Below are 14,298 nucleotides of genomic sequence, written 5' to 3'. Positions count from 1 at the left end.
TTTACCTCTATTTATTCTGATGACTTGTTGCCTGACTAAGCGCTCAGTCCAGTGCTCTGCACGTAGTAAGCGCTCAATAAATACGATATATATGTATATATGTTCGTCCATATTTATTACTCTATTTATTTATTTATTTTACTTGTACATATCTATTCTATTTGTTTTATTTTGTTAGTAGGTTTGGTTTTGTTTCTCTTTTTTCTCTGTCTCCCCCTTTTAGACTGTGAGCCCAATGTTGGGTAGGGACTGTCTCTATATGTTGCCAGTTTGTACTTCCCAAGTGCTCAGTACGGTGCTCTGCACACAGTAAGCGCTCAATAAATATGATTGATTGATGATGATTGATGATGATCAGGCTAATACACCCCCGCCAGGGAAGGTGGCGTTGGTACGCTCCTTTATTCTCATTCCCCCCGCTGGTTTGCGGTGGTACGGGCCGGGGGCGCCAGGGGGCGTCGAGGAGCGTGCCGTGCGTGGCGTGCGTGCCCCCTCACGTCGGGGGGTCACGTGCCCCTCCTGCCGGCTCCTGATTGGCCGGCGGGGCCCCGCAGTCCCGCTTCGGCCGACGGCCCGCCCTCAGTCGTCAGGCCGACGCGGTTGGGCCTCGCTCATCATCCTCCTCCTCCTCCTCCTCCTCCTCTTCTTCCTCCTCTTCCTCCCTCCTTCCTCCTCCTCCTGGCCGGTGGCCGTGGCGGTTCGTCATGTCTTCGGGTAGGTCCCCCCGCGGGGGCCCGTTGGCCGCCTCGACCCCTCCCCCCACCCCCCTGAGGGAGGGAGGGAGGGAGACCCACCCGTCGCCGCCATGTTGGGGGGGGCACTTCCGGTTGCCCCCCCCCCCCCAGAGTGGACCAACCTGGGCCTAGCTGCATCCCCCCCCCCCCTTTTTGGGGGTGGGGGGTGGGGCTGGATCAATCAATCAATCAATCCTATTTATTGAGCGCCTACTGTGTGCAGAGCACTGGACTAAGCGCTTGGGAAGTCCAAGTTGGCAACATCTAGAGACAGTCCCTACCCCACAGCGGGCTCACAGGCTAGAAGGGGGAGACGGAGAACAAAACCAAACAGATTCATTCATTCATTCAATTGTATTTATGGAGCGCTTACTGTGTGCAGAGCACTGGACTAAGCGCTTGGGAAGTCCAAGTTGGCAACATCTAGAGACGGTCCCTACCCAGCAGTGGGATGTGGGGAGGGACTGTCTCTATATGTTGCCAACTTGTACTTTAATCAATCAATCAATCAATCATATTGAGCGCTTCCTGTGTGCAGAGCACTGGACTAAGCGCTTGGGAAGTCCAAGTTGGCAACATATAGAGACGGTCCCTACCCAGCAGTGGGCTGTGGGGAGGGACTGTCTCTATATGTCGCCAACTTGGACTTCAATCAATCAATCAATCAATCTTATTTATTGAGCGCTTCCTGTGTGCAGAGCACTGGACTAAGCGCTTGGGAAGACAAGTTGGCAACATCGAGAGACGGTCCCCACCCAGCAGTGGGCTGTGGGGAGGGACTGTCTCTATATATTGCCAACTTGGACTTCAATCAATCAATCAATGGTATTTATTGAGCGCTTACTATGTGCAGAGCACTGTACTAAGCGCTTGGGAAGTACAAATTGGCAACATGTAGAGACAGTCCCTACCCAACAGTGGGCTCACAGTCTAAAAGGGGGAGACAGAGAACTAAACCAAACATACTAACAAAATAAATAGAATAGATATGTACAAGTAAAATAAATAGAGTAAAAAATATGTATAAACATATATACATATATACAGGTGCTGTGGGGAAGGGAAGGAGGTAAGATGGGGGGATGGAGAGGGGGACGAGGGGGAGAGGAAGGAAGGGGCTCAGTGTGGGAAGGCCTCCTGGAGGAGGGGAGCTCTCAGCAGGGCCTTGAAGGGAGGAAGAGAGCGAGCTTGGCGGATGGGCAGAGGGTTTGGGGGCATTCCAGGCCCGGGGGAGGACGTGGGCCGGGGGTCGATGGCGGGACAGGCGAGAGCGAGGTACGGGGAGGAGATCAGCGGTGGCAGAGGAGCGGAGGGTGCGGACTGGGCTTCCACATCATACCAATGAGCTCCATTGGTGATCCAATCAATCAATCAATCATATTTATTGAGCTCTTCCTGTGTGCAGAGCACTGGACTAAGCGCTTGGGAAGTCCAAGTTGGCAACATCTAGAGACGGTCCCCACCCAGCAGTGGGCTGTGGGGAGACACTGTCTCTATATGTTGCCAACTTGTACTTCAATCAATCAATCAATCAATCATATTTATTGAGCGCTTACTGTGTGTAGAGGACCCCCCCTTGGGGCAGCCGGTCCTGCCCCCCCCCCCCCCCCCCCCCCCCCCCCCCCCCCCCCCCCCCCCCCCCCCCCCCCCGTGCCCATTTTCCCCACCGGAAGCTGCGGCCATTGAGGCCCGGGGGGCCGGTCTGACCCGCACGTGCTCCCGGGAGGCTCAGCAGCAGCAGCAGAATGAATAATAACCACCGCCTTGGTTGAGCCCGTATCCTGGATACGGATGATGATGGATTGAGTGATGGATTAATTTGTACTTCCCAAGCGCTTAGTACAGCGCTCTGCACACAGTAAGCGCTCAGTAAATACGATTGATGATGGTGATGATGATAGCGCTTACTATCAATCAATCAATCAACCGTATTGAGCGCTGCAGAGCACTGGACTAAGCGCTTGGGAAGTACAAGTCGGAGACATGATATGGTATTGTCAATCAATCAATCAATCAATCAGTTGTATTTATTGAGCACCGACTGTGTGCAGAGCACTGGACTGTGTGCTTGGGAAGTACAAGTCGGAGACATAATATGGTATTGTCAATCAATCAATCGTATTTATTGCGCGCCGACTGTGTGCAGAGCACTGGACTAAGCGCTTGGGAAGTACAAGTGGGAGACATAATATGGTATAATCAGTCAATCAGTCGTATTTATTGAACGCCGACTGTGTGCGGAGCAGTGGACTAAGCGCTTGGGAAGTACAAGTCGGAGACATAATATGGTATTGTCAATCAGTCAATCGTATTTATTGAGCGCCTACTGTGTGCGGAACACTGGACTAAGCGCTTGGGAAGTCCAAGTTGGCAACATCTAGAGACGGTCCCTACCCAACAGTGGGCTCACAGTCTAAAAGAATAATAACCACCGCCCTGGATCAATCAATCGTATTGAGCGCTTACTGTGTGCAGAGCACTGTACAAGTTGGCAACATATAGAGACAGTCCCTACCCAACAGTGGGCTCGTAGTCTAAAAGAATAATAACCACCGCCTTGGATCAATCAATCAATCAATTGTATTTATTGAGCGCTGACTGTGTGCAGAGCACTGGACTAAGCGCTTGGGAAGTACAGGCTGGCAACATCTAGAGACGGTCCCTACCCAACAGTGGGCTCACAGTCTAAAAGAAAAATAACCACCGCCTTGGATCAATCAATCAATCAATCGTATTTATTGAGCACTGACTGTGTGCAGAGCACTGGACTAAGCGCTTGGGAAGTCCAAGCTGGCAGCATCTAGAGACGGTCCCTACCCAACAGTGGGCTCACAGTCTAAAAGAATAATAACCACCGCCCTGGATCAATCAATCAATCAATTGTATTTATTGAGCACTGACTGTGTGCAGAGCACTGAACTAAGCGCTTGGGAAGTCCAAGTTGGCAACATAGAGAGACGGTCCCTACCCAACAGTGGGCCCACAGTCTAGAAGGGGGAGACAGAGAACAAAACCAAACATACTAACAAAATGAAATAAGTAGAATAGATAGGTACAAGTAAAATAAATAAATAGAGTAATAAATATGTACAAACATATATCCATATATACAGGTGCTGTGGGGAAGGGAAGGAGGTAAGATGGGGGGATGGAGAGGGGGACGAGGGCGTGCAAAGCACTGTTGTAAGCACTGGGAGGGATACAGGGTCATCAGGTTGTCCCACGGGGGGCCCACAGGCTTCATCCCCATAGTAATGATGGTCTTTGTTGAGCGCTTACTATGTGCCAAGCGCTGTTGTAAGCGCTGGGAGGGTTACAGGGTCATCAGGTTGTCCCACAGGCTTCATCCCCATAATAATAATGATGGTCTTTGTTGAGCACTTATTATGTGCCAAACACTGTTGTAAGCGCTGGGAGGGATACAGGCTCATCAGGTTGTCCCACAGGCTTCATCCCCATAATAATGATGATGGTCTTTGTTGAGCGCTTACTATGTGCCAAGCACTGTTGTAAGCGCTGGGATGGATATAGGGTCATCAGGTTGTCCCACAGGCTTCATCCCCATAATAGTAATGATGGTCTTTGTTGAGCGCTTACTATGTGCCAAGCGCTGTTGTAAGCGCTGGAATGGATACAGGGTCATCAGGTTGTCCCACGTGGGGCCCACAGGCTTCATCCCCATAGTAATAATGATGGTCTTTGTTGAGCGCTCACTATGTGCCAAGCACTGTTGTAAGCCCTGGGAGGGATACAGGGTCATCAGGTTGTTCCACGTGGGGCCCACAGGCTTCATCCCCATAGTAATAATGATGGGCTTTGTTAATAATAATTATAATGACGGCATTTGTTAAGCATTTACTATGTGCAAAGCACTGTTCTAAGCGCTGGGAAGGTTAGAAGGTGATTCATTCATTCAATCGTATTGAGCGCTTACTGTGTGCAGAGCACTGTACTAAGTGATTGGGAAGTCCAAGTTGGCAACATACAGAGACGATCCCTACCCAACAGTGGGCTCACAGTCTAGAAATCAGGGGACCAGGTTGTCCCATGGGGGCGGAGTGGGGGGGCTCGCAGTCTTCATCCCCATTTTAGAGATGAGGGAACTGAGGCCCAGAGAAGTCAAGTGACTTGCCCAAAGTCACCCAGCTGACAGTTGGCAGGGCCGGGATTTGAACCCATGACCTCTGACTCCAAAGCCTGGGCTCTTTCCACTGAGCCAAGCTGCTTGTTGTGCGCTTACTATGTGCCAAGCACTGTTGTGAGCGCTGGGGGGATACAAGGTCATCAGGTCCACGTGGGGCCCACAGGCTTCATCCCCATAGTAATAATGATGGTCTTTGTTGTGCGCTTACTGTGTGCCAAGCACTGTTATAAGTGCTGGGATGGATACAGGGTCATCAGGTTGTCCCACAGGCTTCACCTCCATAATAATGATGATGGTCTTTGTTGAGCGCTTACTATGTGCCAAGCGCTGTTGTAAGCACTGGGAGGGATATAGGGTCATCAGGTTGTCCCACGTGGGGCCCACAGGCTTCATCCCCATAGTAATGATGGTCTTTGTTGAGCGCTTACTCTGTGCCAAGCACTGTTGTAAGCGCTGGGAGGGATACAGGGTCATCAGGTTGTCCCACATGGGGCCCACAGGCTCCATCCCCATAGTAATGATGGTCTTTGTTGAGCGCTTACTATGTGCCAAGCACTGTTGTTAGCACTGGGATACAAGGTCATCAGGTTGTCCCACGTGGGGCTCACAGCCTTTATCCCCATAATAATAATAATAATAATGGTCTTTGTTAAGCCCTTACTATATGCCAAGCACTGTTCTAAGCACCGGGTGGATTCAGGGTAATCAGGGTGTCCCGTGTGGGGCTCACAGTCTTCACCCCCATAATAGTAACAAATACTAAAACAAATAATAATAATAATAATAACGATGGTCTCTGTTAAGCACTTACTATGTGCCAAGTACTGTTCTAAGCACTGGGGGGGATACCAAGTCATCAGGTTGTCCCACGTGGGGCTCACAGTCTTAGTCCCCCTTTTACAGGTGAGGTGGTAATAATAATACCGATGGTACTTGTTTTGCGCTACTATGTGCCAAGCACTGTTCTAAGCACTGGGGTAATAATAATAATAATAATGATGTTGGCATTTGTTAAGCGCTTACTATGTGCCAAACACTGTTCTAAGTGCTGGGATAGATACAAGGCAATCAGTTTGTCCCACATGGGGCACACAGTCTTAATCCCCATTTTACAGGTAACTGAGGCAAAGAGAGGTGGCTTGCCCGAGGACACACAGGAGACAGGTGGCAGAGCGGAATTAGAACCCAGGACCTCTTACTCCCTAGCCTGGGCTCTTTCCACTAAGCCACGCTGCTTCTCATATAATTATAATAATAATAATGGCATTTATTCAGCACTTACAATGTGCAAAGCACTGTTCTAAGCGCTGGATAACGATGATGGCGTTTGTTGAGTGCTCACTGTGTGCTAGGCACTGTACCAAGCGCTGGGTGGATTCAAGCCAGTCGGGTTGGACACAGGCCCTGCCCCACGTGGGGCTCCCAGTCTCCATCCCCATTTTCCAGGTGAGGGAACTGAGGCCCAGAGAAGCTAAGTGACTTGCCCCAGGTCACCCAGCAGACAAGTGGCGGAGCCAGGATTAGAACCCATGACCTTCTGACTCCCAAGCCCGGGCTCTAGCCACTAGGCCATGCTGCTTCGCGCGGTGCCACGGTTTTCTTCCCTATGGGGCTTCAGAGCTTACCAGGTGCGAAGCACTGTGCTAAACGCCCAGGGAGGTAGAAGGAGGGACCACAGTCTGCCCGGTTCTGGATGGGGCTCGGAGGTGCAGTCCCCATTTTTCAGGGGAGGGAAAACGAGGCACAGACTTGCCACACAGCAGACAAGGGGCAGGGTGGGGATTAGAACCCAGGTCTTTGACTCCCAGGCTCTTGGCTTAAGTGCCTCCCTCCAAAAAACAAAACACACAAAAACAGATTTACAGAGCTCAGTCAATCAGTCAATCAGTTGTATTTATAATAATAATATATAATATATAATAATTTATGATAATAAACCGTTATTATAAATACGATTGATGATGATTTATTGAGCGCTTACTGTGTGCAGAGCACTGGACTAAGCACTTGGGAAGTACAAGTTGGCAACATATAGAGACAGTCCCTACCCAACAGTGGGCACACAGAGGAAAGACTGGAGATGATCAGTCAATCAATCAGTTGTATTTATTGGGCGCTTACTGTGTGCAGAGCACTGTACTAAGCGCTTGGGAAGTACAGGTTGGCAACATATATATGGAGCCCGGGCTTTGGAGTCAGAGGTCATGGGTTCAAACCCCGGCTCCGCCGATTGTCAGCTGGGTGACTTTGGGCAAGTCACTTCACTTCTCTGGGCCTCAGTTACCTCATCTGGAAAATGGGGATGAAGACTGTGAGCCCCCCTTGGGGCAGCCTGATCACCTTGTAACCTCCCCAGTGCTTAGAACAGTGCTTTGCACATAGTAAGCACTTAATAAATGCCATCATTATTATATAGAGACGGTCCCTACCCAACAGTGGGCTCATTCATTCATTCATTCAATCGTGTTTATCGAGCGCTTATTGTGTGCGGAGCACTGTACTAAGCGCTTGGGAAGTACAAGTTGGCGATATATATACAGTCCCTACCCAGTAACAGGCTCACAGGTTAGAAGGGGGAGACAGACAACAAAACAAAACGTGGACAGGTGTCATCAGAATAAATAGAATTAAAGCTAAATGCACATCATGAACAAAATAAATAGAATAGCAAATATGTACAAGTAAAATAGAGTAATAAATCTGTACACAGTCTGGAAGGGGGAGACAGAGAACAAAACAAAACATTAACAAAATAAATTGAATAGATATGTACAAGTAAAATAGAGTAATATGATGATGGTAGTTGTGCAGCGCTTTCTATGTGCTAAGGGTGGATACAAGTTAATCAGGTTGGACACACTTCCTGGCCCACACGGGGCTCACACTCTTGATCCCCATTTTACAGATGAGGGAACTGAGGCCCAGAGAAGCAAAGTGACTTGCCCAGGGTCACGCGGCAGAGCCGGGATTAGAACCCAGCCCCTTCTGACTGCCAGCACTGGATGAGGGCAGGTGTGCCTGCCTTTGGTGGGAAGCAGGTAGCCAAGGGAGGAATTGATGGGAACGGAATCACTTCCCAGTCCCCAACCGTTAGCTACTAGGTGGGGTCTCCCTAGGCCTTCCCCGCCCACCGTTTATTCCAACAACGGGATGCGGCCTCACCTAGAAAACGTCAGTTGTGGGAGTTTGGCCATTTTGTTGGCCCAGTTATCCCACTTGAAGCGACGGAGAGTTGAAAAACACCAAGCCTAAACTCCAGCGAGCCCAGAAAAATAGAAATGATCCGCTCTCCGATCTATCGCCGATGAGAAACTCCATCCGGACGAATGAAATCCGGGGGGAGAGGGGCCCGCGCGCTTCAGTAGTGCTCGCTCAGTGAGCCAGCCTAAGTTTGCTCTCGGGAAGAACCAGAAAGATCGCGGATACGGTTGCCGGCAGGTGGGATTTCGGGATTTCGATCTGAAGGGATGGATGGAGGCCACTGTGTAATCAAATAGGGCCACCACTTGATCGCCTTGGGGTTCTGGGGCTCGTGTCGGCCGGCTGTGGCCTGCCCTGGCCAGAGGAACAGTTGCAAACCCGAGAGAGCCAAATTCACGTCTCTAATTGGTTTTATTTTTTTTTAATTAACCAAGACCCAAAGTAAGAATAATAATAATGGCAGTTATTATTATTAATAATAATAATAATGATGGCATTTTTAAGCACTTACTACGTGCAAAGCACTGTTCTAAGCGCCGAGGGGGATACAAGGTGATCAGGTTGTCCCATGTGGGGCTCACGTCTTAATCCCCATTTTACAGATGAGGGAACTGAGGCCCCGAGAAGTGAAGTGACTTGCCCAAGGTCACACAGCAGACATGTGGCGGAGCCAGGATTCGAGCCCATGACCTCCGACTCCAAAGCCCATGCTCTTTCCACTGAGCCACGCTGCTTCCTAAGTGCTCACTATGTGCAAAGCACTGTTCTAAGGGCTGGGGAGGTTACAAGGTGATGAGGTTGTCCCACGGGGGGCTCACAGTCTTCATCCCCAGTTTACAGATGAGGGAGCTGAGGCCCAGAGGGGTGAAGTGACTTGCCCAGAGTCACACAGCTGACAGTTGGCGGAGCCGGATTTGAACCCATGACCTCTGACTCCAAAGCCCGGGCCCTTTCCACTGAACCACACTGCTTAGGGCTCTGGAGCCGTAGTACGGCTCAGTGGATTTATTTCAAGGTCAGCTCTGTAGCCTAAAGTTTGTATGCTCCATTGCCCCACCTCCGCTCTTAAAATTTGCTGTGGATTTAGTTGTCCTTAAAGTGTAATGAGAGTTTTAGCCATTAAGCAACGCAGCAGGAAGATGAAGGGGGAAAAATCAAAGTCAGCAGGGGAGTTGGACCTTTCTTCCCAATTATTAATAATAATAATAATAATTGTGGCATTTGTTATATTTGTTGTGCCTACTCTGTGCACCGGGGTGGATGGGTAGGGACCGTCTCTATATGTTGCCAGCTTGTACTTCCCAAGCGCTTAGTACAGTGCTCTGCACACAGTAAGTGCTCAATAAATACGATTGAATGAATGAATGAAAGTAAGTGCTCAATAAATACGATTGAATGAATGAATCAGGTAGGGTACAGTCCCTGCCCCATGTGGGGCTCGCTGTCTTAATCCCCATTTTACAGCTGAGGTAACTGAGGCCCAGAGAAGTGAAGTGACTTGCCCTAAGTCACCCAGCAGATAAGTGGCGGAGCCGAGATTAGAACCCAGGTCCTTCTCACGCCCGGGCCCGCGCTGTATTCACTGGAGTTGTTGAAAGAGAACCTGAGACAAGTGGATAAGGGACAGTGGTGATTTTTTTGTTTTTGACTTCAACGGGAGAACTAAGTTAACAGAATAATAATGGTATTTAAGTGCCGACTGTGTGTCGAGCACTGTACTGAGCGCCGGGGGAGATACAGGCTAATCAGGTTGGACACAATCCGTGGGGCGCCCCGTCTCGATCCCCGTTTTACAGATGAGGTCACTGAGGCACAGAGGAAGTGAAATGATTTGCCAGCGGTCACACAGCAGACAACTGGCGGAGCCGGGATTAGAACCCAGGGCCTTCAGGCCGGTGCTCTCGCCGCTAGGCCCTGCGAACCCTGCCTCAGATTATAACCGTAGAAATACACCCGGGTCAGAGTATTAATTCTTACAATTTTTGTATTGTTCCCCTCCGGCAAATTCAACAAGGCAGATTGCAGTCAAAACCGCTAGCATTTTTATACACCACAAAATCTCTGGCTTTTGAAAGCAATATTCAATCAATCAATCGTATTTATTGAGCGCTTACTGTGTGCAGAGCACTGTACTAAGTGCTTGGGAAGTACAAGTTGGCAACAAACTTCCAGCAAATCTAGATGACTCAACCGCAAGTTTGAATTTGGAAGCAAAAAGCTGCTTAGAATAATAATAATGATGGCATTTGTTAAGCGCTTACTATGTGCAGGAGTAGGAGGAGCAGCTTAGCTCAGTGGAAAGAGACCGGGCTTTGGAGTCAGAGGTCATGGGTTCGAATCCCTGCTCTGCCACGTCTGCTGTGTGAACTTGGGCAAGTCACTTAACTTCTCTGAGCCTCAGTTCCCTCATCTGTAAAATGGGGATTAAGACTGTGATCCCCACGTGGGACAACCTGATCACCTTGTATCCCCCCCGCCAGCGCTTAGAACAGTGCTTTGCACATAGTAAGCGCTTAACAAATGCCATTATTATTATTATTATTACGTGCAAAGCACTGTTCTAAGTGCTGGGGAGGATACAGAGTGATCAGATTGTCCCACGCAGGGCTCACAGTCTTCACCCCCATTTTGACAGATGAGGTCACTGAGGTACAGAGAAGTGAAGTGACTTGCCCAAAGTCACGCAGCTGACAATTGGCAGAGCTTAGATTTGAACCCAGGACCTCTGAGTCCCAAGCCTGGGCACTTCATCGTCCGCTTATAAGGGCATCTTCACCGCCCCACCTTCCCCTTCCAGTTTTGGGGAAAGTTTAAGTAGATCAAATCGAGTAGGGCTAACCCTGCCGTGTGGAACTGGAGAGTTGTTAATGATGGTACAGGATGAAGCGCTTAGTACAGTGCTCCGCACACAGTAGGTGCTCAATAAATACGATTGGATGAATGAATAATAACAATAATAATAATTTTGGTATTTGTTGAGTGCTTACTATGTGCCAAGCACTGTTCTAAGCACTGGGGAGGATACAAGGTGATCAGGTTGTCCCATGTGGGGCTCACAATCAATCCCCATTTTACAGATGAGGTAACTGAGGCCCAGAGAAGTGAAGTGACTTGCCCAAAGTCACACAGCTGACAAGCGGCGGAGCTGGGATTTGAACCCATGACCTCTGACTCCAAAGCCCATACTCTTTCCACTGAGCCACACTGAAGCGATACTTTATAAAAGCAATCACAAATGTACAATGAGAGACTTGGTCGTCGGGTCCTTGCACCGTATGGGGGCTGTGACCAAAGACCAAACCATCGAAAGGTGTTTGGCGTACGTTTTCAAGTTTAAATCTCAGTAGTTTCCTCAGTTTGAGGGGCAACATCGGGGGGCGAGTCAAGACGGGCTAGAGTCAAATCAGCACGAGCCCCCGAACATTTTAGGAACAGATGCGATAAATTGAGTTTGGGCAGCGCAGCGATCAGCCCAGTGCATTCTAGGCAGCACAGCACAGAGTCCAGCGGCGGGCCCTTTAAACAGGGATATTTTTGAAAAACGACGTAAGGGAAAATCAGGGTCCGAGCAGGTTGAAGCACGGAAACGGGTCTGAAAACCAAGATTCACTGGAGTCGAGCGGTTTTCCCCGCCTCGAAGTTGTGGCACCGGCGCGGGTGAAAGAATTGGGGATTTATTCGAGGTTGGGCCCAATTCTGGAAGTAATAATAATTATAATAACATGGAAGTGGCATGGTTCCTGTTGCATTCCCAGGAGCTGTTTTTACTCAACTGTAGAGAACCGTCGTCAAAAGAGTTGTGTCCCCTAATACGTTTAGCCAAATACTCATTATAAGGTGCAGAAATCAAACTAATCTGAGAAATAAAGAAAACATCCAAGCGGTGTCCTGGCGTGGGCCAGGCGAAAGAAAGCCTCATATCCTTCCCTTTTGGTTATCATCATGCTTCTCTCTGGGTCTAGGCCAACAGATTTGTAATTCCATTAAAAACGTCTACCTTCCCCCAAGTGTTTTACAATACTTCATCCCCCCCGGCTCCGTTCTCTCTGAGTAGTGAATGGAGAAGATGGTTCTGTGACTCTTCCGTTTGGACGATTTGGTCGGGGAATCCAAAGCGAAAACCCCCCTCGCTGGAATCCGAGGTCTCGATCTTAGATCCAGCAACCAGCGACGGTGTCCCGATGGTTTCGGATACCTCGGTCCGAGGAGAGCGTGGATCGGAAATTAGCGGTCACCGTGTTGGGGCCTCCACCTTTGTTAATCTGACCACTTTCCGGCCCCCCCAAGTTTTCTGTTGCCGGAGCCAAGCCCGCTGGAGTGTCACATGTCCCGCTGTCTCCCGGCTCGAGCCGGTGAATTTCCAAGAGACCACTCACTGGCCACGGGTCTGGTGGGAGAAAGCCCGGCACCCCGGGATCGGAAAGTCGATTACATCGCCAGGCGGGAGCGTCACCAAGGCCGACGTCTCCCGCCTCATAGAGGACGCGGTCTCCGTCTTCCGACTTGGTTTTGGAGCCGAGAAAACTCAGAAGGACACGAGGATGTTAAGCTAACACTCCATTAAGCGAAGGTGGACAGAGAGCCCGACCTCTCATTTCTCGCCCCCCAATCATGGCTGGGAGAACCGGAGTCGTGGGGGACCAGGTGGTGAGGAGGGGAGAGTTTGATTAGTTTCGGAAGTTATCTCTAACTTGAAAACGTGGGTTTTTTTGAGCATCGTCGCTGCGGAGTTCATTTGTAATTAGGGACACGGGTATCCAGAGCAGCCTAGGGACTCGAACTCGGGGCAGACTGCAAACGGCTCCATCAGCCGGTCGGCTTTTGGAATCTTGTCTCAAAATAAATTCTGGGCCAGGCCCCCTCGCTCCTGAGCGGGGCCGTTCAGCAGGAGAATGAGGAAATGTTGAGAAACTTGTAAGGAGCCCCAGGAAAATACAAGAGTTTGGTTTTACAGACTTCCAGGGCTGGGCTAAAGCCATCCGGCCAACTCGAGCTCCAGAAATACTTGGCTCCTGAGTCCCCTTCGAGGCCACCCGTATATTGTGGCCAAAGTGGTATCAGAGTCCAGCTCAAAGAGTATTTTTAGAGCCCGAACGAACAGGCTCTTGGCTCGCGAAGGCCCAGTTTCGCCGTCCCGAGAGTTTGCTGAATAACTTCGGTTTGATTCTGATGGGCCACCAGCCCCAAGCCTGGCAACTAAGCTCTGTTTTGCCGCCTGAATAACACCGATTGAGACCAAAGTTCAAAAGCTCGTTTTGTTTGGGGGCATTTGAAGGCTTTGAAAGACATATCCGGCGTTTTCCGATCTTTAGTCTGGGGTTTTACAGCGTAAGGGTTCGTATGGCTCATGGGAGGTTACGCGTGACGATAGCCTGTTGTCTTCCTTTTTGTGGATCCATACGGCTTTGATAATAGTAATTGTAGTATTTAAGCGCTTACTACGTGCCAGCCACTCTGCTAAGCACTGGCGTGGATGCAAGCTAATCAGGTTGGACACAGTCCCTGTCCCACGTGGGGCTCACAGCCTCAATCCCCGTTTCACGGAGGAGGAAACTGAGGCCCGGAGCCGTGAAGCAACTTGCCCGAGGTCACGGCAAACAAGGGGTGGAGCCAGGGTTGAACCCAGATCCTTGCTGGAAAGCTTTTCGGAATAAGAGGGTTGAAAGGCGGGTGAGTTGGGATAATCCAGAGGCGATTCGCTTGGCCCCGGCCCGGAAGCGGGCCCCCACATTCCCCCAAAACCTCTTAGTTTGGGACCCTCGGCTTAGAGTTGAGCTCTGAGCGGACAGGCCACCCTCCGTGAGATTCTGAAACCTTTTCCTTGTGTCGTAGATTCCGGAAATTACAGTCAGTCCGGGAGCCAGCAGCAAAGGTACAGTGTGTTCCCATCACATCGACCCAGGCGGGCCTCACCCCGTCCCTCAACCGTGGTGTCTTGGCAGGGATTAAATTCCGGCTCCTCTCAAGGGAAAGTGGCGAAGCCCCCGTGAGCAGCAGATGGGAAAGGGGACAGAAAACGACCTGGGTAGCAATAATAATCATCCTAATTATGGTATTGGTTAAGTGCGTGCTATGGGGTAAGTAGATATAAGAGCATCAGGTTGGACACAGTCCTCATCCCCCTTGGGGCGCTTAGCCTAAGTGGGAGTAGGATTTAATTCCCTTTTTCCAGCTGAGGAAGCTGACGCACAGAGAGGTTATGTGACCGTCCCAAAGTCA

General features: G+C 50.0%; 1 protein-coding gene across 1 annotated transcript in view; it reads left to right on the top strand.

The window, feature by feature from the left end:
* The first annotated feature begins 610 nt into the window (after positions 1-610).
* The window catches only part of TAF15 (TATA-box binding protein associated factor 15), a 33,025-nt gene continuing 19,337 nt past the window's right edge, over positions 611-14,298 (top strand). The window contains exons 1-2 of the mRNA XM_038759066.1: positions 611-714; positions 13,912-13,951. Coding sequence (XP_038614994.1) covers positions 705-714; positions 13,912-13,951 — 50 coding nt within the window. The 5' untranslated portion in view covers positions 611-704. The remainder of the gene's footprint in view (positions 715-13,911; positions 13,952-14,298) is intronic.

Source organism: Tachyglossus aculeatus, chromosome 17, assembly GCF_015852505.1.
Source record: "Tachyglossus aculeatus isolate mTacAcu1 chromosome 17, mTacAcu1.pri, whole genome shotgun sequence".
In the NCBI taxonomy this organism is placed as follows: domain Eukaryota; kingdom Metazoa; phylum Chordata; class Mammalia; order Monotremata; family Tachyglossidae; genus Tachyglossus; species Tachyglossus aculeatus.
The sequence above is the reverse complement of the archived record's forward strand: the minus strand, read 5'-3'. Positions and strand labels throughout refer to the sequence as shown.